This window comes from Rattus norvegicus, chromosome 7 (assembly GCF_021556685.1).
Source record: "Rattus norvegicus strain SHRSP/BbbUtx chromosome 7, alternate assembly SHRSP_T2T, whole genome shotgun sequence".
Taxonomy (NCBI): Eukaryota; Metazoa; Chordata; class Mammalia; order Rodentia; family Muridae; genus Rattus; species Rattus norvegicus.
The window spans coordinates 138,878,738-138,905,279 of NC_141540.1; the positions used below are offsets into that span (position 1 = coordinate 138,878,738).

Below are 26,542 nucleotides of genomic sequence, written 5' to 3' on the forward strand. Positions count from 1 at the left end.
TCAACGATGAGAAACAGAAGGGCATCTTCAGTGGTTCCCCTGCACACTGAAGAGCAGAATGGGCCTGGCTGCCTTTCAGAATGGCAGTGCCAAGTTTCATTCTAACTAATTCAGTCTTGGTGGGAAGAGTTTGGGGTTTAGCATTTAATTTCCCTGTTAGGCTGAGAGGCCCAGACTGCAGTATTGGATCTCAGCCTTGGAGACTTGACTTGCTGCATCTCTCTTATCTGGGTTTGGGGGCATTCTGAGGGAAGTGGAGGCTTTCCCCACACTGTGCCCTGGGGTAGGGGACTCTGAGGGAAGTGGAGGCTTTCCCCACACTGTGCCCTGGGGTAGGGGACTCTGAGGGAAGTGGAGGCTTTCCCCACACTGTGCCCTCACTCTCCTGCTCACTCATGTCCACAGTCACTTGCCGAGAGGAGAAAGGCATACGAAGAGCCAAGCAATTTCTTATAAATGGGCAAAAGAGAAAGCAGAGAAAAGTAGAAACTGGAAGTTGCCAAATTTGCTTTTAGAATTATTTATTCTTTTTTCAAATGGGCAAACCCAGCGACAGCAGAGAACAAAAGCAGGCACGCTGTTTTGAGTTAGTGGCAGTCTGAAGGTCCTATTCATCTGGGTGCAGTCTCCAGCCAGCTTTTTAGAAAATGCTTTCCAAACTTGCATACAGATCGCCTAAGGTCAAAATCAACTTCATCTAGTTTAAGAACACGAAAAAGGAAGAACATTGTTCACAAAACTGGGTCTTTTAGGGTAGGCGGCCAGTTCCAAAGAACCCCTTTTGTATTCTGTGTTCTGTCCCTAGCTCCACTTACCCCATTTTCTATAGCTCAGTAAAAGGCAAAGGTTCCAAGAGAGTAGGAAAAAACAGCTCGGAACTCTTAGGGAATGGGGCTCTGTGGAAAAGGCAGTGCCGCCCACCCTCCACCCTTACTAGAGAGACCTTCATGGGAGGAGCAGGGCCCTCGCTCTGCTCATTGGTGCAAAGGAGTTTTCAGGGAAAGCCACATTAGGATGGCCTGGCAATCCTGGGACTGCTGGGAATCCTGCTCTTCTCCCTCGGAGCAGCCAGACATCCTGTGAAACTCACCGCTGGATGCCGAGCCCTGGGTACCATATGGAAAAGGAGTCAGGGCTCTTGAGTGCCGAATCCTGAGTCTATACCCCATCTGAATGAAGTTCAAGCACTCTTCCTTGGAACATAATTCTTGTTAATCGGAGTGTGGACTTCTTAAACTTCAGATCAACTACAACTCTTCAGAAGGAACTCCTTCACAATGCTCACCATGGCCCAGGAAGCCATGTATCTAAGTACTTTAGGTTCGCCTAGGAAATGCAGTCACACTGTTGACTAAAGTGTCCTGCAGGGATCTGGGGAAGACTTCTTTTGCAGGATTGAATATAAAAAGGCAACTAAGCAATAAAACAGCAAACAGAAGTGAGGTAACTTTTTTTGGTTTGGTTGCTTGGTATGGGAGGGGAGATGGTACAGACATTACTGTTATGTGTTGTCTCAAAATCTATAAACCACACAACAGGAACAAGTGCTTTTCTGTGTTCCACAACAAAGGGACAGAATTGAAAAGAAAACCTCACCCAGAGCTGCCTGCAAGATGGCAGAAACGTCCCCTACAGGCTACTCTAAGAGTAACAGGTATTCCTTCAAAGACGCTGGCAGTGGGAGACCCTTCACTGCATCGGGCAGATACTGGAGACCCAGGCTGCGGCGCACAGCGTAGCGGGCGAGGGTTTTAAGAGTTCCTGGTGCCGAGCACAACACAGTCAGTTTTTCACACAGCTGCTGGTCTTTGGTCACTTCTCGTGGCATGATGCCATTTTTTCTTAATTCAAACTGTCCAACAGCTCTATGGAGGAGCTCAAAGCAGGAGTCTTCTTTCTCTGTTCCCAGTCCTCTCACCAGCAGAGCCACCAGGCGGGAGATGGGTGTCTGGCCTTTTAGGTTGATGACTCTGACCTCAGCGCCATAGTCAAGAAGGATGCTGACACTCTCAAGATTTCCCTTCATGGCAGCCCAGCTGAGTGGAGTATCATTGTTGTAATCCAGGGCATTGACAGAGGCCCCGCTCTCCAGCAGGGCCCGCACACACTCGGCATTGTTCTTAAAGGCTGCCCAGTGAAGCGGGGTATCTCTGTTGCCATCCAGTGCATTGGGATTTGCCCCATATTCCAACAGGACCTCCACGCAAGCCTCATCTTTCTCTGCTGCATAGTGGAGGGCTGTTCGGTTGTAGCCATCCAGGGCGTTGACCTGCAGAGAGGAAGGAACTACTTTACACTGGGCAGGTTACTGGGGAGAAGATGCTGGCAAAGAGTACTGTACTCATTTTCCCACTGCCTTTGTCATGCAGTCCTCTCAACAATACATCCATTGCTGTGACGAGAAACCATGACCAAGGAAACTCTTATAAAGGAAACATTTAATTGGGGCTGGCTTACAGTGTCAGAGGTTCAGTCTATTATGGTGGAAGAATGTCAATGTCCAATCAGACATGGTGCTGGAAGGAGCCGTGAGCTCTACATCTTGATCCAGAGGCAGCAGAAAGAGACTACTATGTTTTATACTAAACATAGTTTGAACATATGTGGAACCTCAAAGCCCACCCACACAGAGATGATCTTCCTCCGATAAGGGCACACATCCTAATAATACCATTCTCTATGGGCCAAGCATTCAAATACATGAGTCTATGGGGGCCAAAACTATTCAAACCACCACATTCCACTCCCTGGTCCCCATAAGCTGTGTTCATAATATAATGCGAAATGTATTTACTTCAATTACTGACGTCCCCATAGTCTATCGCAGTCTCCGCAATGTTTAAAAAATTAAAAGTAGGGGTTGGGGATTTAGCTCAGTGGTAGAGCTGGGTTCGGTCCCCAGCTCCAAGAAAAAGAAAAGGAAAAAAAAAAAATTAAAAGTACAAAGTTCACAGTATGCTCTGAGATTCATGCAATGAACAACTGTAATCCTCTATAATATCAAAATCAAAAAGCAGATCACATACTTCCGACATCACAGGAGATACATTACCACTCCGAAATGTCATAATGAGGAAATACGAAGCCAAAGCAAGACCAAAATCTGGCTGGGCAAACTCAAAACTCTGCATCTCCATCGTCTTTCAGCTTTGTTGACTGCAACGTAACTCTTTCTCCTGGGCTGGCCCACGCCCTGTTGGCAGCTTTCCTCAGCAGGTATCCCACAGCTCTGGTATCTGATATCTTGGGGTCTCCAAGGCAACTTCAACTTTACAGCTTCTTGTTCCAATGTCTGGAATCCACACATGGTCTTCTGGGCTCCTCCAAAGGGCTGTCATCACTTCTCCAGCTCTGTCCTCTGTACCATTCTAGGCTCAGGTTGATCCACTCCACTGCCGCTGCTGTTCTTGGTGGTCACCCCATGGTCCTGGCATCTCCAATACACTGGGGTCTTCTGCTGCAACTAGGCTTCACCAATAGCCTCTCTCAGGCTCTCTTCATGGTGCCAAGTCTCAACTCCTTTGCATGACCCCTTCAGTCCTGGGCCATCAACTGCAACTGAGGCTGCACCTTCACCAACGGCCTTCCATGGCCTCTCACAGTGCCCAGCCTCAGCTGCTCTTCGTGACTCTTTCATGCCCTCAAAACCAGTACCACCTGGGTGACTCTCACACATCACCAAGTCCAGCTGCAGCATGAGGTGCAACCTTGGCCATCTCTGGAACACAGCTCCTTTGTGCTCTCACATAGCACTTCCTAGGTTTCACCTCAGTGATGTTGGTCTCTTTTAATCACAGCTAATTTCTTACTTCCAGTTAGCCAACATCAGATGTCCCAGTAGTCCCTTCTACTCTTGACTGTAAAGCTAGAACCACATGGCCGAAGCTGCCAAGTTCTGTTGCTTTGCCGGGAGGCTGGAACACGACCCCCTTTTTCTATTATGTTATCACCAGGCTTTCTCTTTTTCAACTCCTTCAGCTCGGCTGTCCTGGAACTCGCTCTGTAGATTGACCTTGAACTCAGAGACCTGCCAGCCTCTGTCTCCTGAGTGCTGGGATTAGAGGCGTGCAGCATTGCACCTAAACCTAAGCTTGTCTGTGAGTCCTTCCACAGGACGGAAGCTTAGCTGCACCTAAACCTAAGCCTGTCTGTGAGTCCTTCCACAGGATGGAAGCTTAGCTAGGTGGGGTCTTGGCTCAAGGTCACCACTCCCTTAATCCCATTTAATATCTTTAACCTATTAATCTCCTTGGATGGATTTAGCTCCATTGCACTCTGGTGTCCTTTTAATCCTCTAACTATGCATTTTCTATTTTTCCTTTCTAAACTTGCTACCTGTCATCGAAATGTTCCTCAAAGGACTGAGCCGCGTGCTTTCATGTGAGATTAGGCTGCTTTGCGATTTCACTTGCTAATTCGATTAATTTACATAAATTTCTTCATTTTACTGTCAAGCAGATTCTTATGGACAAGGGCAAAAAGCAGCCACATTCTTCACCAAATTATTTCAAGAAAGATTTCTGGACAACATATTAAAATTCTTCTCCTCTGAAATCTCTTGAGCCAGGCTCTCATAGTTCAAATCGCCCTCAGTACAACGGTTTTCCTTGTTCTTACTAGTGGCTCATTGAGCTACAATTACGGTGTTCATCTGCCTCTCTGTTCCACAGTACCAAAATCCACATCCTTCCAAACAAAAGCACGGTCAGGCCTATCCCAGCAGTACCCCAGTGCCTGGTACCAGCTGCTGTGTTAGTGTGGGTTCCCACTGCTGTGAAGAGACACCATGAGCAGTGAAGCTCTGATAAAGGACAATATTTAATTGGGCTTGTAATTGCAGAGGTTTAGTCCACTATCACGGCGCATGAAAGCATCACAGCGTGCAGGCAGACACGGTGCTGGGGAAGGAGCGGACAGCTCCACATCCGGACCCCAGGCAGCAGAAGGAGACAGCTGTGTTTTATACTAAGCTTGAACATATGAGACCTCAAAGCCCTCCTACACAGAGACATATTTCCTCCAACAAGGCCACACCTCTGAATAATGTCACTCCCCATGGGCCAAGCATTCAAACACAAGGGTCTATGGGGGCCATCCCTATCAAAGCCACATCATACAATGCAATAAACCAAATCAAACCACTTAATGGGGTTAACCGCTTTATGTTTTACTCCTCACCTTCTCTGCTCACTGGCATTAATCACTCGGTGTAACCAGGTTTTTCACTTCAGGATCACTTAAATTACAAACAGGCCAATCACAATATTACAGACTGGCTTTTTCTGTAGCTAGTTTGTTTAATCACAAACTTATAGACAGAACACCATGGCTGTATGGAGATGCTATGGTGGGCCTGGATTGTTTGACGTACTGTCCAGTGCGTTTGGGACTTCACACTGGCTTGATGGCTTGTCATCTCAGCATATGCCACCTTCAGGGCTGCTCACCTACAAAGCTGTGGCATTAACTTGTCATGTATTTACTTAGCAGCATCTGCAAGCCAGCAATCTAAACACTTTCAACCTTATTACACACCCTTTTCATAGATGGGGAGGCTGAGGCAAAGGGAGGGTTTAAGGAATCCATTCAAGGTCACACAACTGCAAGCACTGTGTCAGAATTGGAATCCATGAAATCTGGTTCCAAAGTCCTTTTGGGGATGAGGGATGGTCAGCCTCAGATGAAATCTTGTTATATAGTCAAGCTGGTGTCCGCCTTGCAGCCCGCCTGACTCAGCCCTCCCAGTGCTAGGATTACAGGGAATCCTTAACCACCACCTGGTTCAGAAGCTAGTCTTTTAATCATTGTGCGGCTTCATGCCAATACCAAGAGTCTACTTTGAAAAATTAATTTTAGATTTTTATCTTAATACATTACAAAGACAGTAAGACCAAGTTATGCTAAAATAGCTAGCGGGGAAATAAAAGCACAAGTGCTCAGGTCTTGAGGATGGACAATAGTCCACAGACTCTCCCATGTCTAAGGCTGTCTTGCAGGGCTTGACATCACCCAGAGTTGAGAGGCCTCTGTCCTTAGGTAACAGGAGAGTCAGCAGGAGAGGACACAGTGGGAACACAACCAGCCCAGGAGGTAACAGAGACAGGAAGAAACAAACTCCTTCTTGGAGCCATGAACAACTTAAGTGAAGGGAAACAAGACAGGCAAAGGGCTAAGATCCTTCGAGTCGTCTTGGAGTCACACAATTCATGGTTACACCTTGCTTTAGGAACACAATGCTAATGCCACCATGAATTACGAAGTGAGCTGGAAGGTGTAGAGAGAGAGTCTAAGGAAAGGGTCAGGTGCTTACAGCTCGTGAGTGCAGAGGCATTGAAAGGTCACCCACCTCTGCTCCCTTCTCCAGGAGCAACTCCACGCAGTCAGCGTCGGACACCATGCAGGCGCAGTGCAGGGGCTTCAGGGTGCCATGCGTGCAGTTCACGTCTGCTCCCTGTGGGAAGGAATTCAGAAGACACAGAACTGACTGACTGGAGAAGGGACCCCCAAGCCTGATCACACCTGAACCACAAGCACCTATTACTCTAGTAATGAGGCCAATGCTTAACCCGAAGGAATACGGAAGGAGAAGAAAAGGAAGTTAGTTCCCCAGAGCAGTGGCTGGAGAGCTGGCTCAGTGGTTAGGAGCACTTGTTCTTGTGAAGGACCCAGGTTCGATTCCTAGCACCACTTCCTTGGTACCAGGCATGCACACGGTGCACAGTTCCCCAGATTAAGCTATTAAGTCTCTCTACAACACGGCCTACCAAAATGGCTACCTGGACACCTCTGAGGACATGACCTTAAATGAACCAACTACCCACTGTCTATGGTCACCGTGCTCTGAGCATCATAAAAATGAGTTTGTCAGACAGAGGCCAGAAGGAACCATCAGGCTCTTTTTGCAACTCAACAAATGACCCTCCTCGACGTAAGGCCGTCTTATTGTTCTGTTTGCAGAATCTTCCAGGCAGCCGTCGCAGCACTGCTTAGTCTGATAAGGAAGATTCATTCAAACTGAAGCCCAGTGGCTCAGCAGCGGTGCTGGAATCAGAGGTGCTGGAATCAGAACGCGGTGCACGAGTTCCCACTGCTGAGTCTTCTGAGGCCTCTCTGCTGGGAAGGAGCTGTCCACACACCCTCGGATGGCAAGGGTGCGGCTCTGAGGCACTGACAGAGAAGATCCTCCAGTTGTTTTAAACCATGAATTGCAGAGTAAGTGTGTGGTTACATTTTCTAAAACCTGATTGGGTTACTTCTCTTCAAAGGGGGAAGGGCCTCAAAACTTTCTAGGCTGCCTGTCATGGGACAGAACTAGAAAGAGCTGTGTTCAGAGAACGGAGAATGTGTTTCCTTTCTTTCTTTTTTTTTTTTTTTTAAAGAATTGTTTTAAGTCATGTGCATGTGTGCCTGTGTAAGCTTCTGCATGGCTTCCCATCCTTTGGCGCTCCCGTTACAGCCACTGTGAGCTGCCCACTCTGGGCTCACACTCAAATCGCTGAGCCACCGCTTCAGTCTCTGTCTGTAAGTGCCATACACGTCATGGTACAGGGTCTTTTGTGGAACTACAACCTATTGGTAGCTGTTATAATGAAGCGGGGAAGTGAAATCTCCCCATGCCACGTAACCACCATAACCCAGGTCTGAAGGAAACCTCCAAGGATTTAAAAGCTGACCCCAGCCCCACCCTCACCCCTTTGCTTGCCTCCTGCTACCTCTAGTAAAATGTGAAGAAGACCCTGAGCTGCACAGCACCACATCCCGGCAGATTTTACAAAACCAAACCAAACCCTGGGAGAAGAGTTGTCTAGAACATATTTTATGAATGAATAGTCAGTGAAAGGGAGGAAGCAGGTGAGGTGTACTTAGGGAGAACATGTTTTAATAACCAGGCTAAAACCACCGATGAGCACAGGGTATGTGCTAAACCGAGGGGGTCAGCAGCAGCAGCCCACTCACCCCTCTGATGAGGTCCTCTACGTTGTCATGTGGGAAGGAGCGGATGGCAGCGATTGTTCGAATCAGGCGTTCGGAGAGCGAGTATTTGCTCTGAATGCTCTGCATAATGTACCACATACTGGAGCTCATCAAGGCTCAGGGCATGCTCACATGCTCCAAACTGCCTGGAACAAATTAGACAGACAGCATCACTGTGCTCCCCTCTCCTTACGGCTAGGAATCTTTCTTTGAGGGCTCCCCAAGATAAAAAGATTCCAAGGACATCGGTGATTAATCGGTGCCACCTCCTGGGAGAATAAGGCAGTAGATTCAACTGCTAGGGTGTTAAGTAAACCCGGACACCCTGATCCTTGGGTCCCACTCTCTACTCTCTGATTCGACTAGGACAAGATCCCCCTAAAGGGTCTGGTTCTAAGATCCTCCTGGAGCACTGCCTGGCCTCCAAGGCTAGCAAGGCGTAAGAGCTCCTGAAGGCTAAAGAGAACAGGCCACTCTTCTCCTGCTCTGAATTCTTGCTTTTTATTACGGGCAGCGCCTTTAGGTTCTTAACATCCCTGTCTTACAATATACTTTTTTGCACATGTCATGGTTTCTGTCCTCTCTGCTCAGGAAAGACAACCACTGCATCCCACATGGTACAGATAGTTAACAAATACTGGTTGCCTGACGGACAGTGAGGAACTGTGAGGAACGGGAGGCAAAGCCCATCTTGATGATAAGGCATCAGTGAAATATTTTCAATCATTCAAAAGAGAAAAAACAAAACAAGAAAAAAGGTAGCATTTAAGGGGGAAAGTACATCCACTCTGGAATCAACATAAATCTTTAAAACTTCAAGCCAACAAAAAAATGCTTTCAGTTATGGGTAACAAGGAGATTTAAAATAAAGACATTTTAATAATTGGCTAGTGCATGAGAAATATGGTCATGCAGATGTGTTGAAACTATTATGGCAGAGAATTAATTTTAGGATGGGAGGCGAAAGGAAATAATTCAACATGCTTAGATTCAACTACGATAAAAGATTTAACTACGGAAGAGACGCGTTAAATGACACATTTTAAAATGACAGCTAACAAGTTGCTGTATTCTTATGAAAAAAAAAGAGAGAGGGATAAACCGGGAAAGGGGATAACATTTGAAATGTAAATTAAAAAAAAACAGAAAAAAAAAGCACCTATCAAAAGCTGGAGAGAAAGCACAGTAAACAGCTCTAACTCTCTGGAGTATCTGCTTAGGAATTGATGGGTTAGGTAAGTTGCTGTCAAGGTGTAACTCAGAAGCAAAAGCTCTTTTTTTTTCCTCCAGAGCTGAGAATAGAACCCAGGGCCTTGCGCTTGCTAGGCAAGCACTCTACCACTGAGCTAAATCCCCAACCCCGCAAAAGCTCTTACTTTTAGAACCTTTTTTTTTTTTTTTTTGTAATTACATATTCGGCTACTAAGAAGCACAAATCTGAGAAGTATTTTTTTTTTTTTTTTGGTTCTTTTTTTCGGAGCTGGGGACCGAACCCAGGGCCTTGCGAACCCAGGGCCTTGCGCTTCCTAGGTAAGCGCTCTACCACTGAGCTAAATCCCCAGCCCCGAGAAGTATTTTTGATAATTTGTAATACATATTTGCTTTTGTGATGGGGTACCCCTTTATTCATTCGATAATGCAGTATAAACTCTAGCAGGTTTTTTTTTTTTTTTTCCCAGAGCTGGGGACCGAACCCAGGGCCTTGCGCTTCCTAGGCAAGCGCTCTACCACTGAGCTAAATCCCCAACTCCTTCTAGGCAGTTTCTTTTTGCTAACCAGTCGCCATTTACAGCTGTCTGAAAGGTAAACGAGGCTGTGGGTATGGAGTGGCGGCTTAGAATTTGGCAAATCCTTTTTTTTTTCTTAAACTTTGTAACAAAGGGGACAAAAAAGCATGGGGAGGTGGGGTGGGCACAAAGGTATAGTCTGGGTTTTAGCAATGGTGTTGGACAGAGGGGACAAAACCCAGGTTATCTAAAGCGGAAGGTTTGGCCTAATGTGGTTACGTTTTTGTACATTAAGCAGATGACACTAACCCTTGCACTCATTTTACGGGTGTCCCTGGAGTCCAGGCTGAGAACTCTAAACTACCCTGAAGCTCCAGGTGAAACTGTGTGCCTTCAGCGAGCGCAGCATCTGCTGTCAGGATGGATCAAGATAATCTACCTCCCCGTGGCCCCGTGGCCCCGTGGCCCCGCGGCCAGCAACCCTGCAGTCTGACCCAGGTGAGTCCTTTCCTCAGCTCTGACTCATCTGCCCCATGCCCTGCTTTTTTCCCCTTTGGAATGTACAGAAAGCTTTTTTTTTTTCTTCTTTTTTTAAGCAATGCACAAAGGCACTCAATAGACCCTGCTCTGGGCCGGCCCAGGCCTCGCCCCCACCGAGACCCTTGGCCTAGTCCGAGGCTCCCAACGGGGCGACGCGGACAGCTGGTGGCTTGCAGCTGCCGAGTCCGGACGAACGGAGAGGGGCGGGGACTAGGGCAGTAAATGTCAGGACAATGGCGTCCCTTGCCGCAGGGACCCCCGGACGCTCATAGCAATCTGGGCGAGTCCCGGGAGCCTCAGCCTGCACCCTGGGGCGCCGACCAGCTCCCGCCCCCACCACTAGCAAAGACCCGGCAGTGGCCCGGTCGGGAGGCACGCAGCTCAGGCGGGCGGCTAAGGGGCGTTAACAGGCTGTGGAGCGCCGGCTGCGGTGCCTGGCTTCACACTGTCCCGCACCCACGGCCGCACTCACCGAACCGCGGGGCAGATCGGTCCGGGAAGCCGCTGTCAAGGCGTGACCCGGAAGCAGAAGCGGCCCGCAGCAGCCTCGGGTTTACAGCGCAAGACGGCCGAGTGCGTGGGCGCCTGAGCGCTGGCCAATGTGAGCACGCCGAGTGCGCCTGCGCAGATTCTGGACGGCGAAGGTTCTTCAACTTTATTAAATCGTCCGCTTTCCCTTTGGATCGCTGCCTCGCCCCTAACCTCTGGCCTCGCGTTCTGGTCCAATGGTGAAGGAAAATCCCGAATTTCAAGCCCATTCTTTAAGTCTGTGTCTGTGTGGACCATGACTTCCCACTAGTCTGCTTCCCAGAGTCTGTATCTGTAAACAGTCCTGACACCTCATCCCCTACAGTCTTCTGCTTAGCTCCATCCACTTCGAAGTAGTCACATAACTGACTGAGCAAGTGGCTGGTGACTGTCTCTCTTGATCTGATGAAGCCCAGCTTATTTGAACCTCTGCTCTCTCTGAGATTCACCCGCTACATAACAAAAGCAGGTCTGCCCCTGTACACAGTAGAGGGTCAAAGGATCTAGCAAGACGACATACTATTTAACCTGGAGGGTGGCAGCCATGTCTTCGGAGGTTCTGGGCCCCGTTAGCTCTGGTTCAATGACCCAGCACAGAAGGAAGAGTTGAGATTCCTGTATTTCGCTCAGTTTCTCCAAGCATCAAGTTTTTTTGAACGTTAGCTGTAATAATACTTAAATATCCTATTTCTAGAAATTTTGATTTTAAGTGCAAAACAAAGTCTTGCTTCCAAAATACATTCTCAGTTGCCCAAATTCAAACAGCTACATAGTTGTCGTGATGGTACTGTACTGCAAATTGGAACCTGGGAGCACCTCATTATAAAATGGCAAAGCCTACAGTATCTGTTCTATTCTTTCTTCCTCTGGTGCCTCCTTCCTGAAGACAGATAAAGACAACAATGATTCTCAATTTAAAATTTTAATATTACTTTTGTTATAAAAGTATTCAAACGTACAGAACAATTAGAATAGCAACATGAAATCTTTATACCTATTCATAAAACGTTGACTTTTTTGTCACATTTAAGATCCATTATTGCTTTTAAAATCCATTTTTAAGGGGTTGGGGATTTAGCTCAGTGGTAGAGCGCTTGCCTAGGAAGCGCAAGGCCCTGGGTTTGGTCCCCAGCCCCGAAAAAAAGAACCAAAAAAAAAAAAAAAATCCAGTTTTAATTTTAGCTTGTTCTTGACTTTCTTCTTTTTTCAGACAAACTATTCAAAAAATGTCTATAATTCCTGCTGCCCTGGGGAATTTTTTTTTCTGAGAAGACAATTATTTAGGTTATGAGAAAAAAAATCAGTATTTTATAAATGTATGAGTGATTTTGCTTTGCCAGTGGCGATAAAATAGACTATACCCGTCCAGATTGTTCTGAGGTGTCTTGGAGACTTTGCATTAGATTTGCCGGGACATTTGCTGAGCATTTACTTCCTGGGGTCTCAGCTTTTCAGGGGACAGAGATGAAGTGTGCTTCCTTTTCCTTAAGGATTGGAAGAAAAGGATGGTCATGTCAACAAGGCTTTTACGGATAAAGTCCATGTTGAAGAATAGCTCTACCCAAAATGAAACCAGGAGCACATAGGAGGGAGACCTGTGAAGAGCTTCAAAGGGGAAACTTGTGCTGTTTGACTCCCGCCTGACCTTACAGTCGAATATTTCTTTCTTCTCAAGCAAACCAGGTTCTATGGCACCGGAGAGTTTGAAAGGTGTTCCCTGATGTTGTGAGGTCATCGTTTCTGCCTGTAAGTGGGAGAGGGCTGCAGCTCCACAGAGTGCACATATCACCATTCCCTCGGACCAAATGTGGCCCATGTGACAGACAGACAACATGGAGTTGCCTCCCGCCTGAAGAGCAGTCTAGAAGCATGCGGGGAACCAGAAGGCTGAAGTTAGGGACAGACAAAGGGAGCCTAAAATCTACAGTTTGTTGTAGAACAGCACTTCCAGGTCTCTCTAAGAGAAATGCTCTGGTAATGGGGACTCTCCAAAGAATAGTTAAAGACCTCAGGGGGGAGGGGAGGGATCAGCTTTTCCCATCTGTTGACCTTCCAAACAGCGGCATCCTGGATGCCTGCCTCCTCCTGCTTTTACATAAGCAGATGGAATGGCAGCAGGCTAATGGGGAGGAGAGCTTTGGTGCCATGGGTGAGGGAGATGGCGTAATCCACGAGAAAGCGCAAGACTGGTAGCCACCAGCAGTAGGCTCCACTGAGGGGAGAGCAGTCTTGGGCTGATTAATACCTTAGCGTGAAGATTTGAGGATATGACTGACATTCCCATAAGACTTTTAGGTCTTTCCATGCTACATTAATTCCAATTCTGCCCTTAAGAAGGGCCCAGTCGATGGTGTTAACTGGAAACCCAGTGTTTCTATTTTCAGAGCTGGGCATAAACTTGAGCTGGAAACTTGATAATGCTGTTATGGTTGTACCCACTGCTGCTAGCGGTGACCAGCACAGATTATTAGTACCCAGACCATGTAGAGGCCACGGGAGTGATCCAGAGTACAGATCTGATGTCTCGCCCTTCAAGCCACGTGTGTAAATCCTTTTTGGGAGTGAAACAAACCGTCCATCTTCTCGTCTTCAACTATTTGCCTGGTTTTATGCGGATCCTCTGGAGGGACAGGAAGCTGGAATTCTGCGTTGCAAGCTTCTAAGTGACAGCAGAATGCTTTTCACAGCAGCTTTCTGGGCTCTGGCCAAACTCGTCAAAAAACACCCCTGCCTCAGACCGCCCTCTACAGGATCACATGTCTGAGGCTGATGGCAGTTTTCCCCATGTCCTTCCTAGAGACAGGCGACTTAAGTACAAGGAGGGACTTTTTCCAAGAGATACTCTTAAACATGAGAGAGAGAAGGGATGGGGCAACACTAACAGGATAGAGTGAGAAATTAGGATCCACATGCCACCTGCTGTCTAGCCAGTTGGGGAAATTACTTTCCCCCAATAACACATCAGCATGGTTTACCTTTCTCTCAACCTCTTTAATGTTTAGAGTTGTCACTTAATGTAAATTTTTTTTGAGACAGGGTTTCTCTGTGTAGCCCTGACTGACCTGGAACTCATTTTGTAGGCCAGACCAGCCTTGAACTCACAGAGATCCTTCCGCCTTTGCCTCCTGAGTGCTAATATAATTCTTTTTATTTAGACATAACACAACGTCACATAAGCACAGTAGGAACCAACATTCCAATTCTGAGCAAGTTGCATTCTGGATCTTAGCTTCAGTTTACTGACCCATACAATGGGATCAGAGAACACCTAATCCAAGGATTAGGGCCACAAAATTTAGGCCATATTTGTGAAGAGAAGTTTTATGTGCTATATAAAGCGGTTATCTAGTTTATACGGGAATTGTCTGAGAGGGGGAAACTCGACTGAGAAAACGCCTCCAGAAAGTCAGGCTGTAGCAAGCCTGTAGGACATTTTCTTAATTAGAGATTGAGACATAGCACCACCCACCTCTAGGCTGGTGGTCCTGGGAGATGTAAGAAAGCAAACCCCAACATCTCTCCCCACCAAATGAAACTTCCAGTGCTGGGAATGGATTCATCTTACTGAGTTGTTGTTCAAAGGGACTGTCTTAGTCAGGGTTTCTATTCCTGCACAAACATCACGACCAAGAAGCAAGTTGGGGAGGAAAGGGTTTATTCAGCTCACACTTCCACATTGCTGTTCACTGCCAAAGGAAGTCAGGACAGGAACTCACACAGGTCAGGAACCTGGAGGCAGGAGCTGACGCAGAGGCCATGGAGGGAGGCTGCTTACTGGATTGCTTCCCCTGCCTTGCTCAGGGATGGTACCACCCACCAGGGGCCCTCCCCCTTGATCACTAGTTGAGAAAATGCCTTACAGCTGGAGCTCATGGAGGCATTTCCTCAAGGGAGGCTCCTTTCTCTGTGATAACTCCAGCTTGTGTCAAGTTGGCACAAAAAAAAAAAAAAAAAAAACAAAAAAAAAAAACAGCCAGTACAGGGGCTCCATGGAAACCCCAGACAACCCGGCCTATAGCCAAACCTATCGGTCCTTCTCTACAAACTGACCGCAACCCTGTATTGCTGAAGACACATAACAGAAGTCCAGCTGCTGCTCACCCAGAGGCTTCACCCTGCTGACTAGTGTTCATGGTTCTGGAAGGTCCTCTGCACACCAGCAAAGGAGAACAGTAAACACCAACCCGGCTACAAACCCTTTCACCTACAACGGTGGATGCAGGGAGTGGTTCTGATGTTAAGGTTCTGTTCCCTAATTGGTTCTTGATCAATCAATAAAGATGCCAGGGGCGAATTGTTGGGTGGAAGGAACAAGGTGGGACTTCCGGGTCCTGGAAGGCAGGCAGGCTAAGAGATGCAGGGGGGGGGGGGGGGGGAAAGGAAGATTTTTCTCCATGCTTTGGAGGGAGAAAAGGGACCAGTCGTGTGAGATCTTGGGCGGAGAGGCCATAGGCTGCTTCCCCAGACAGGAGATTAGAAACACAACTAAGCAGAGGGCAGTTTTGAGTTGCTGAACAAGGAGAAGGTAACTCAAGTTGAGGGCAGATTTAGGATGCTGAACTAAGAGTATTGGGAAGGGCATGCTAGCCAGGGGAGATTAGAAGTGCCCAGCAACTGAGCCAATAAGGCAGGTTGAAAATAAGCTAGTGTGTGTGTGGGTATGTGTATGAGTGTGTGTGTGTGTGTGTGTGTGTGTGTGCGCGCGCGCGCACATGCGCGTGTGTGTTCCACAGATCTGCGGGAACCTGGGCGGGGCTTGTAGCCAGGTCCACCCTGAGCTTAAACAAGGGTAGCAAAAGCTTCACCCTACACTACAGGTAAGACATGTTGGTGCGACAATAACACAAATGTTGTGGAAACGGCCAACAAATATCTGGTTGGATTTAAGGGCCACTCCATGAGATGGAACCTATGCCCTATACCACCCCGATGGCCAAGAGCCTGAGGCTAGACATACCATGGACCTGAGAAAAACCTAATATATTGTTCCGCTAACGGAATGTTCTGCCACACATATATCAGTGTCTCGGCCATCATCAAAGAAGCTTCCTCCGATGGTAGGACAAATGTAGAGACTCACAACTGGACAATACGCCGCCGAGAAAGAGACCTTGGACCACTCAGTCCTAAATGGGATGTTTCCACTAAATCCCTCCCCTTCAGGGCTCAGGGAACTCTGCGGAAAAGAAGGCAGAAAGATTGTAAGAGTCAAGGGGGATGGAAGACATCAGGGAACAGAGGGCGTCTAGACACAGGATGATCGAGGCAATGCGATCTCAGTGGCCATGGAAGCATGAACTGAGCCTGCGCAGGGCAGTGACTGTGGCAGCATGAACTGAGCCTGCGCAGAGCTAAGTCAGTTGGGATTCCAGTGTTGGCAGGGGAAGTAGACACCAGTCACCACCCCTAACCTAGAAGCTATCTCGGGATATGATAACCACTTGGGAATGATAAATTAGTTTTCTGTAACAGAATCTCATTGGGTACAAATAACACTAAGGGCAAGCCCCGTGTCCCGCAGTAGACAACCAATACAAAATGAACGCAATGTACCTTGGGAAGGTTTTGTCAGAGTGCTCTGTCTCGGCTTTTTTTAACCTTACAGATCTTTTGCTTATATATTACGGTTTCCAGGGGTTGAGAATTTAGCTCAGTGGTAGAGCGCTTGCCTAGCAAGCGCAAGGCCCTGGGTTCGGTCCCCAGCTCCGAAAAAAAAAAAAAGAAAATCGCCAAGAGGTTGTAATTGGTCTACATGGATCTATTATGGTTTCCAATATATAGTATGGGTTTTTATGGGTTTTCAGTGTGTCTGAATATGCGTGTGTGTGTGTGTGTGTGTGTGTGTGTGTGTGTGTGTGTGCGCACGCGTGCGTGTATGTGTGCATCTCGGCCTCTCTATGTATTTCTTATGTTTTTTCTTGGGCTCTTTTTTTTTTTCTGTTGTTTTTGTCCTATTCAGGTTTGTTCTTTGTAATCATATTTTTTATTGTTATTATTCATTATTACATATTTCAGTTTGTTCTCTGAGACAGTTGGGTGGTTGACAGGATCTGGGAGAAGTTGGGAGAGGGGAAACTAAAATACATTGTATGAAAAAAATCTATTCTCCAGGAATAAAAGTAAACACGAGCTTACAATATGGCCACGTGGGAAGACAAAACAAAAGCGGGCTAAGCTGGCCATCAGGTGCAGTAAGCAGCACCCTCCACGGCCCTGCGGCAGGTCCGGCTTCCTGTCAGGCTTGGCTTCCCTCACAGGATATTTAAGGGAAGCAAACCTTCCGCAGGTAGCTAGTGGCTACAAGGTCCATTAGCAATAGCAACCGCAACTAAGACATCAGGAATAGGTCAAACGCCAGGTAATCTGAACTACGGAGAAATGACCTCCCAAAGGCAGGGGTAGGAGACAGTCTTCTCTGAACTGAGAAAGAAAGAGGCTCAGGGATCAAATCAGGGAAAAACGGAAAAGGAGATTTGGGAACAAGAATCAAGAGAAAGTTGGAAGGAGACAGGATGCGAGCTCAGGCTGAATTGCTCAACTGAGCAGAGCAGTATTGGCGTGAAGTTGGAGTGGCTCCCAAGACGCCTCAGGGTTGAACAAGGGCGCCTTTCAGAAATCGCCTGAGGCAAACACCCCCTCGACATTCAAATGCTTCAGCTTTTTGCTTTCCTTTTCATTTTCTCCAGGGCTCAGGAAAATTGATGAATTATTTTTTAAATGAAAACTGTCTTCATTTTGTCCTATAGAATCCCAATATTTCCCACTACCAGAAATAACTTAAGAACGCTTGGATCTTCATAGAGAAAGGATGCTTGAGGGATATTGAAAAAAATTACAGTAATAACTTAATTAACACTAATGCTAATATTGAAATAACAAAATATGCCACATTTTCCCAAGAACATAAGCACTGCAGTTTAATCATCTGGCAAAGTGGGTGAACTCTTGCAGGAAAAGTTTGCTTGTTTGGTTGGTTTGGGTTTTTTTGTTTGTTTGTTTTGTTTTGTTTTTCTTGCCTGTGGAAGAGAAAACAAGAGACTTGAAATGCCCACTTGCTGGTATGGTTGACTGCTTTACACCAGTGGTTCCTAATCTTCTAGCCCTTTATGTTGTGGTGACCTACCACAGTAAAATTACTTCATTGCTACGTCGTAGCTTGTAATTTTGCTACTGTTACAAATCATGATCTGTGTTCTCTGCTGGTCTTGGGTGACCCCCGTGGGGTCAAACCCCACAGATTGAGAACATCTGGTCGAGACTAACATGGAATGTCTTAGTAAAGAGACGGGATTGCCTGAAGCAGTTCTAGGAGCCTGAAAAGTAAATTAGGATCCATCTCAGAATTTTCTGCTCCAGCGCGGCCTTTGCCTCTTCTGATAGGTATAAGGCTCCCCCTGGAGGACAAAGAGAGCATTTGTTTTTTGTTCAGGCTCCTTCCCCAAAGTTCAGTAATTAATACATTCCTTGATTTTATTTTTATAGATTCATTCATTTAACCTCCCAACTTGTCTTTTTAAAAAAGATTTATTTATTTATTTAATATAAGCACACTGTAGCTGTCTTCAGACACACCCGACCCCATTACAGATGGTTTGTGAGCCACCAGGTAGGTGGTTGCTGGGATTTGAACTCAGGACCTCTGGAAGAGCAGTCGGTGCTCAACCTCTGAGCCATCTCTCCAGCCCTCAGCCCTTTCAGCATGTATTTATTAAATGCTATTACTATGTCTGTTAACTGTGAGAGGTACTTATGATTCTGCCAAGAACAGGATAAACATAGCCCCGACTCCAGGGAGATTACAATTCCACGTGAGAAACAAGTATTACAAAACCATCTGACTACCCGAAGAGTCACAATAGTGATGCACACCATACAGAAAAGGTACAGTGTGTACGTCTTCCCAAAATGTGTATGCTGAAGTCTTAGCCCTTAGCCCTTAGTGTAGGGAGATGAGCTTCTGGAAGGCGATTGCTTGTGAATGTGGCGAATGCCCTTATAAAAGAGACCCCAGGGAGATCCATTCTCCTTCTGTGAGGAAGGATGAAAGTAAAAGAATGGTGATCTATGAGAGACGGGCTCCCACCTCACATGTATCAGCATCTTGATCGTGACCTTCAAATGTCCATTACTGTGATAAATGAGCTTTGACTATTTATAAATAATTCATCAGGTTATATTTTGTTACATTGCATACTAAAATGAAACAAAGTTGAAGAAGAATAGGACTATTCAACAAGGACATCATTCAAGGCGGAAGGCCGAGTGTAAATGTAACTTTTATCCACCAGATGTAATTGTGTAAATGTAACTTTTATCCACCAGATGTAATTGTCGTCTCAGAGGCTCACTGCAGAATAAGTTCACCCTTTCTAGTTCTTTCTGGAGTCTGAATGTATGGTTCAATTCTGCTGTTCTGAGTCAAAGTTCTCTCCAAGTTGACTGGTTCTAACTGTCTGTTCTCAGCTTCTCGATGAATTGCCCTGCTTGGAAAAACTGCCTCTGAATTCTGCAAACTTAACTTCACTGACTACACGAACTGAATGAACTGAACCCAACTGCATTTAACTGAACTGCATCGAACCGCACTGAACTGAACTCAACTGAACTCCGCTGCATTGCCTGAACTGCACTGAGGGACACTCACTGAACCACCCTCCCCTCCTAACTCACTCTGTGTTGCTCTTAACTGGTCTCCCTTTCCTGTCTGTTCTCATGAAGCTGGGCATTTCCCATCTCTGACTCATTCTGTCAAATCTTTCTCTGATTTGCCACTTTATCTGTCACTCAATTAGTCATCACTTTCAAACATGGCTACTTCCTTAACAAACTTTACCTTCATTTGGGGGGTGGGGATCAAGGGTGAGAACTAAGGGTGTGTCTGGATTCCAGCCAGAGGGATTAAGGGTGTGTATTCCAGCCGGAGCACACAGATCTCAGTCTTTGGATATACCACCTTTAAAGAGTAGCCATGTTGCTGGATTAAAATTCTTCTCCACTCATGAAACAGTTCCCTGAGTGCAGATCTGGAAGATGGGTGGGAAAACTGATTAAAGGTGAGGACAAGGTTCAAGAACTGATGCTGAAGCTCGTAGAGCACCAGAGAGCACAAAGGCTTTGAGAGGCAAAAGGCATAGCAAGTTAGAAGACAGAGAGGCCAGAATGGATAGTAGATGACTTGAAAGGAGGCCAAAAACATCGGGGAGGGGCTGGGGATTTAGCTCAGTGGTAGAGCGCTTACCTAGGAAGCGCAAGGCCCTGGGTTCGGGCCCCAGCTCCGAAAAAAAGAACCCCCCCCCCCAAAAAAAAACATCGGGGAGACTCCAGACCATGTGGAGGCTTGGGGGACACGTTAGAGTTTCCAAACTCTGCAAAGAATAGGAGTCCACTACAGGGTTTTAGGCAAATGAATCACCATACAAAAGTTTTTAATGGAAACCCTGGTTTCCTGAGGAAGAATCATTTGCATGTATAGCAGAGCAAGGATCAAAGGGATGAGAACAGTAGTGTAAGTTGATGTCATTACGCAGGTGAAGGCAGACAAGATCAAACGAGGCCTGTCATTGGACGAGAAGGAAGGAGGGGGCGGGAACAAAGTCCGAGAAGCAGGAGAGAAGGAGTTGGACAGGGGAGAGGAGAGGAGCTGGGAGAACATGGCGGCAGATGTTAAGAGTTCCTGTGCATAGATACAGGTTGTTATGACTGTTATGAAAGTCAGGAGATAGGCGGTCTCTGTATGAAAATGGCGTGGCATCGACCCTCCTTGGGAACTAGATGTGTAGAGAGATTGCTGCAGGGCTCAGAGAGTAGTCGTGGGCAGTGTGAGATGGGATGGAGCTTAGGTGGTGAGCCACTTTGCTGACTGAGATGAAAATATCCCACAGATGCCGTGTGGCCCTATGTATGGTGCCGGTACTATCGCGGGATAAAAGAAATCCTTTTTTATTTTTTTCCGCAACACAGTAGCCTAAGTAATCCAGACAATAATGATGGGACTGGAGGTGGCTGCTGCAGAAATGTGGGGGAATTCGATATATTTTAATGCCAGAATTAGTAGGGGTTGGTAGTGATCGTAAGCAATGTGGCTCCTTCTCCTCCCAGGCCCTTGTGTGTTCATGCATAGACCAAGGAGCCACTTACAAAGCTACGGCAGGAGGAAGATGAGTTGAGACCAGCACTATGGGTTGAGACAAATCTGTTTCAAGGTGGATTCATCAACCTCTTATTGAAGCTCCTACTATGTGCGGAGCACACTGCTTGGCACTAGACACTGACGGTGAACAAGTGAAGGCAGTCTAGGGTTCTTATCATCTAGACACCGGCCTCCTAGAGGCTGTGATGCCATTAACGTGTTATTTAATGAAATGGAGCTGCACAGGAATGAACCCTGTTCAGCCGACACCTGGGAAAGGTCTTGGCATCATGCGGGGGAGCCCAGTGAAGACTTTTCAGGAGCGATAATCAGTAAGCAAAGTTTTGAAAGATTACAGGAGTCCATTTTAAAAGGTGGGAGCTTTTTCTTCTCCCTTGGGAAAAATCAAAATAAATTAAGAGCTAAATAGACCTCTGTTGGGTGCGTGGGTGTGTGTGAAACAGGGTGTCTCTGGCTGTCAAGGAACTCACTGAGACCTGCCTGCCTCTGCTTCCCAAATGCTGGCACTAAAGGCGTACACCACCATGCTTTGCTGAGTGCTCTCATTTTAATGAAGCAATTAAAACACTGTGTAGTGAGAAGGCTAGGCTGACTCTATGACAGGGTTCAAATGGGCAGTTCAGGAGACTAGGCCTAAAAACTGGGCAAGCCCAGGTAAGCCCAGGCAAGTCAGTTACAGACCCCCGCCCAAAAAAAAAAAAAAAAACCAAACAAACACACAAACAAAAACAAACAAACCCAGGCTTCAGGCAGCCAGTCAGAAACTGCCCAGACATCAGAAGCTGCCCCACCACCTGGCCTGAAGCAAGGGCAATGGGTCAGCAACAGTTTCCAGCCTCCCCCAGCAACAGTTTCCAGCCTCCCCCAGCAACAGTTTCCAGCCCCCATCCCCCAGTAATGGTTCTGGAATGTCCTGAGAGATGAAGCACCGACCCCAGAATTCCCCTAATGTGCTTTAAATTGGGCCTGTGAGCTCACTAGACTGTCTCCATCTTGGAATGAGAGACCCCAGCATGCTGGGCTTCTGCAGAATAAAACACTTTTCGATTTTTCATTTTGTTTGGGGTATCATTCTTCAGCAAATAATGAACCCTTACAATACTATACATGACTTTTTAAAATCTTTGTAAAAGTAACCAAAATGGTTCAAAATGGAACTTGAAAACTTTTGATCCCAACCCCATTTCAAAGCGAAGGAAAGGAAAACCTCAACGTTTCCAACTAAATATAAATGTTACATTGCCACACAAGATAATAAAGGTGCAGAGAAACTGCAGAGAGGTGGGGACCCTAAATGTTAGGGAATAAAATCAAAGCACAAAATGTGATCATTGTTTTGGGGATACAAAGATAGATTAACGTTAGGAAATTCATTAATAGAATCAAGTATTGTATATAGAAAGAAAAGTCTTGATATATTTTCTCCACGGATGCTGGAGAAGCATCTGAAAACTCCGAAACAAGTTCCTACTGAAATAATGCTCCAAAGAAGAATACAAGCATATATTCACAACGTCACAGTTCGTCTCGTTCACATGCATACTGCTGTAATCATATGAAAACACTGGAGGCTCTTCTAATGTCTAAGGGAAGACAAAGACGCCAATCAACTGCACAACAGTTAACATACTTTCAGAGGTACTTGCCAAAGTATTTATGTACTTAGTAACTTTTGTAGACAAGGTCTTGCTGTCTACTGCCAGGTGGCCTGGAACAGCTGGCCTCAAACTTGTAACAGGCCACTTGATTCTAGAATTACAGAGGAGCACCACCAGAGGAGCACCGCGGGAGGAGTACCACCGGAGGAGCACCACTGGAGGAGCACCACCACACTTTACTTGCCAATGTATTTTTACAAAAGAAACCATTAGGCTTGTAAGAACTTTATTAGCTAGAAAAGGACAAGAAACCAATGAAAAAGTAATGTAGAAGACAAGATGGGCCAGTAAGGAGGTAGCCATGAAAGCCATAAATGGGGTCAATGGGCTTCTTGTACAATGAGAACCTAGTCAGAAGACGATGTGGACGTGACCATCAAAAGACAGCTTTCAAAAGAAGCTGCGATGACAAAAATCCCTAGATGTGGTGTTAAAAGGAAACGTGTAAAATCTGTGAGACATATTTCTAATATTCTCTCAAGATATAAATGTGGATATAAATAAATGAAGAATGTAATGGTAGTAAAAATTAATTCTAGATCCAATAAGGTTTCTAGCAAGTGTGTTTGATTTTTGTCTTGACTTTTAGTTACACAAATTAATTCTTAAGTTTACGATAAAAAAAAAAATCCAAACCAAAACCAACCTAATAACCTAAAACAAAACAAAACCCAAGAGTATCCTGGAAAGCACCAGAATGAAAAGCAATGAGGAGGTCCCTGTCTTTTTTTTTTTTTTTTTTTTTTTTGGAGCTGAGGACCGAACCTAGGGCCTTGCTCTACCACTGAGCTAAATCCCAAACCCCAAGGAGGGGCCGGTCTTACCCAATATTTAAACTATATGAAGACTATATGAAACTATATTAAATGGGTATACAGTTATGTCATATGAAAAAAGTGCACTGACAGAGTAAAAGAAAAGGTTTAGATATCAGTTTAAAATATGCACAGATTCACTATGTAATAACAATATAAAACAGAAAACTTTTAAAATAAATTATTTTGGGATGTCTGAGTGCTATCTTTGTGCATGTGTGTGTGTGCGTGTGTGTGTGTGTGTGTGTGTGTGTGTGTGTGTGTGTGTGTGTACAAACACCAGGCTGATAGAACAAAGACCCATGATCCACATGAGACAAGAAGGAAATATGTTCAACATGAATTGGAGAACCGGTGCTGGTCTGATACCAGGCAGTTTATTATAAGCACATTTAAGTACAGTAGAATTTAGAAAAAAACGTTTCCTGGTGCACAACCTCCTGTGCACAAGGAGGAACGATTACACAGAAACTCTTCTCAGAGGACATGTCACTTCCTCCATAAAGATGAGTTCTAGAGATAGGCTGCGTGTGTCATCTTAAGGGCCCAGGGAAGGATCTGGTGTGGGCTCTGTCGTGCAGATAGCATAGAGGTCATCTGGGCTATTAACCACCTCTGGTCCTGGTTGTGGGAGCTTGGGGGAGCCCCTGGTCACACAGATAATGCAAAGGTCACCTAGACTATTAGTCATCACCGGTCCTGCTTGTGGGAGCTTGGTATGCCTGGCCCTGCAGATAGCACAGATCACCAGGTTATTAGCCACCTCCATTCCCAAACCTCTGGGTAGAAAAATAGATTATACATTTTTTTTTTTAAATTTACAGACAACTCTGTGAGTTTAACATTCCCGGTCTCCCTAGTGCTATCTGTGTGCCTTTGTCCTCCCAATAACTATTTGGGGTGGGGGAGGTAAAGTAGAACCCATAGTTACAACATATCCTAGAATAAACCCTGTCTAAGTCAGTTAGACAGTGTAGCAAGAATGGAAACCCTCCAGGTCCCAGAGAAAAATGTGGGTAGAACTCCCTAATTGATCCGCAGGGGTAGTGGGCAAACCATATCCATGACCCTAAATCCAAAATCAACAGAAGGCTGCTATGACATAATTTAAAATTTCCATGACCAGAGTATTTTTAGAAAGGTTAAAGGGAAAATGATCCATTGAACACCATGGGAAAAAGGAAACTCCTGGAACTCCTGGAAACAAAGAGACACAAATATAATTGACAAAGTAGCCTAAGACACAAATGATTTTAAAAGTCAACTATTTAGACCTTTAAACTGGTCTAAAAATTCATGCATTTTTATTGAGACAGGGTGTGTGTGTGTGTGTGTCTGTGTCTAGCTTTGACTATCCTGGAGCTCACTCTACAAACCAGGCTGGTCTCAAACTCAGAGATCCACTTGCCTCTGCCTTCTGAGTGCTGGGATTAGAGGTGTGTGCCACCCCTGCCCAGCCATGCTATCTGACTTTAAAACATGAAAACACACTCAATTCATTCAAAGCAAAAAGTGAAATTATATTACTTTGACTTGTAGTTTCTTTTGGTGTTGCCAAAACTGTGGGCATACACTCATGTAGCCAGTGCTTGATACTTTGTGGGTTCTTCTTTTCCACACCCTTTCCTGCTCTTTCAATCCTCTAACACTAGATAAGAGAGAGAGAGAGAGAGAGAGAGAGAGAGAGAGAGAGAGAGAGAGAGAGAGAGAAGGATGGAGAGGAAATTGGGCAATGCTATCCTTAGACTACATTGACTATGAGCATTGACTTCTTTAGCTAAGTCTGATCTTCACCTTCAGGTTATCTAATTTCTTCTTTCTTTTTTGTGCACGACTTCTTAATGACCCACAACCAACAGTAACCCACTAAGAACCAGTAACTCACTTCACTCTTAGGGGGCCCTAGCATTTACCTACCTTCTGGAAAATCCTAGAATTCCAAGTCACACACAGAAACAAACTATCGGCAACTGGCAAAATCACGCCCCTGCTGGAGCACGAGGCAAACCACAGTCAGCTGCTGTGGACAATCTGAAGCAGCCCCGTATTCCACCTCAGGGATTAAAACAAAAAACATTCTTATCTGTGTTTTTTTTTTTTTAAAGAAACCGAAATGTCAAGATTGTCAAGACACACTTACAACAACATTACTGGTGGAAGTAACAAGGGATGCGGCTTCTAAGTCAGGGGTTTGGGTACTATTTCACAAAATTACAAGTGAATGGATTAATTCTTTAACCCAGAAACTGCATATTCCGGAGGTCTCTACTGAAAGTCAAGTCTATGCTGAAAATATACCTGCGCAAATTTGAAAAATGTGTGCATGCAGGTGGTTCCTTGTGGCATTTCTTAATGGCAAGGAACATAAACACCTCAAATATCTATTAATCTGGGAGGAGCTGAGTAGTGTGAAATATACTGGAATATGCTGGAATATACTGGAATATACTGGAGTACTATGAAGCTCCAGACACAATGAGGATGTTTTTATGCTGCTAAGAGGATGACTTCCAGACTAGGGCGTGTGACTCCGAGTGCACGAGGGAGTATATATGGAAGCTATTTTTGTATAAACGAAGCACTTGAAAGGCTATTCCAGAAACTAACATGTGAGATATTGGGGATGGAGGAGGAGAGGGGTGGGGGAGGAGAGAGGAATGGGGGAAGGGCTACCGATGAAGAATGAGGAATGCAAGGGAGATACCTCTGAGCATGTATTGCAATGTATTTTTGACTCTACAATCATTTTATATATTCTGGAAGCAAATTAAAGAGTACTCTGAAACTAGAAATCAATGAGATAAATTTACCTAAATGTATATGAAATTGGTAACATAGCCAAACAGATTTATTTCAAGTGGCTTTTGAACCTAACACTTTGCCTTTAGTTGTTGGGAGCACAAAGGTCCTTCTTGCCTTCACAGATAAAGACCAGGAATGTTCGACTCAAAGCATTGTCTCTTCACGTATAACTTGTTTTTCCACTCAGAAGGCTGGCAAATGGAGGTGGCTAATAACCTGGTGATCTGTGCTATCTGCAGGGCCAGGCATACCAAGCTCCCACAAGCAGGACCGGTTATGACTAATAGTCTAGGTGACCTTTGCATTATCTGTGTGACCAGGGGCTCCCCCAAGCTCCCACAACCAGGA

At 45.7% G+C, this 26,542-nt stretch overlaps 1 protein-coding gene and 1 long non-coding RNA gene across 8 annotated transcripts in view; one reads left to right on the forward strand and one right to left on the reverse strand.

The window, feature by feature from the left end:
- Positions 1–504: 504 nt before the first annotated feature.
- Asb8 (ankyrin repeat and SOCS box-containing 8) overlaps positions 505–26,542 on the reverse strand; it is a 35,967-nt gene continuing 9,929 nt past the window's right edge. For 2 of the 7 annotated variants that reach the window (XM_087557580.1, NM_001434710.1), the window contains 2 exon segments: positions 6,347–6,451; positions 505–2,269 (listed from right to left, as the gene is read on the reverse strand). In XM_087557580.1, coding sequence (XP_087413706.1) covers positions 1,637–2,269; positions 6,347–6,451 — 738 coding nt within the window. In that variant the 3' untranslated portion in view covers positions 505–1,636. 7 annotated transcript variants of the gene reach the window in all.
- Positions 10,017–19,773, forward strand: LOC120093732 (uncharacterized). The gene is made up of 2 exons (XR_015625997.1): positions 10,017–10,199; positions 19,233–19,773. It is a non-coding gene; the product is annotated as an uncharacterized LOC120093732 (long non-coding RNA).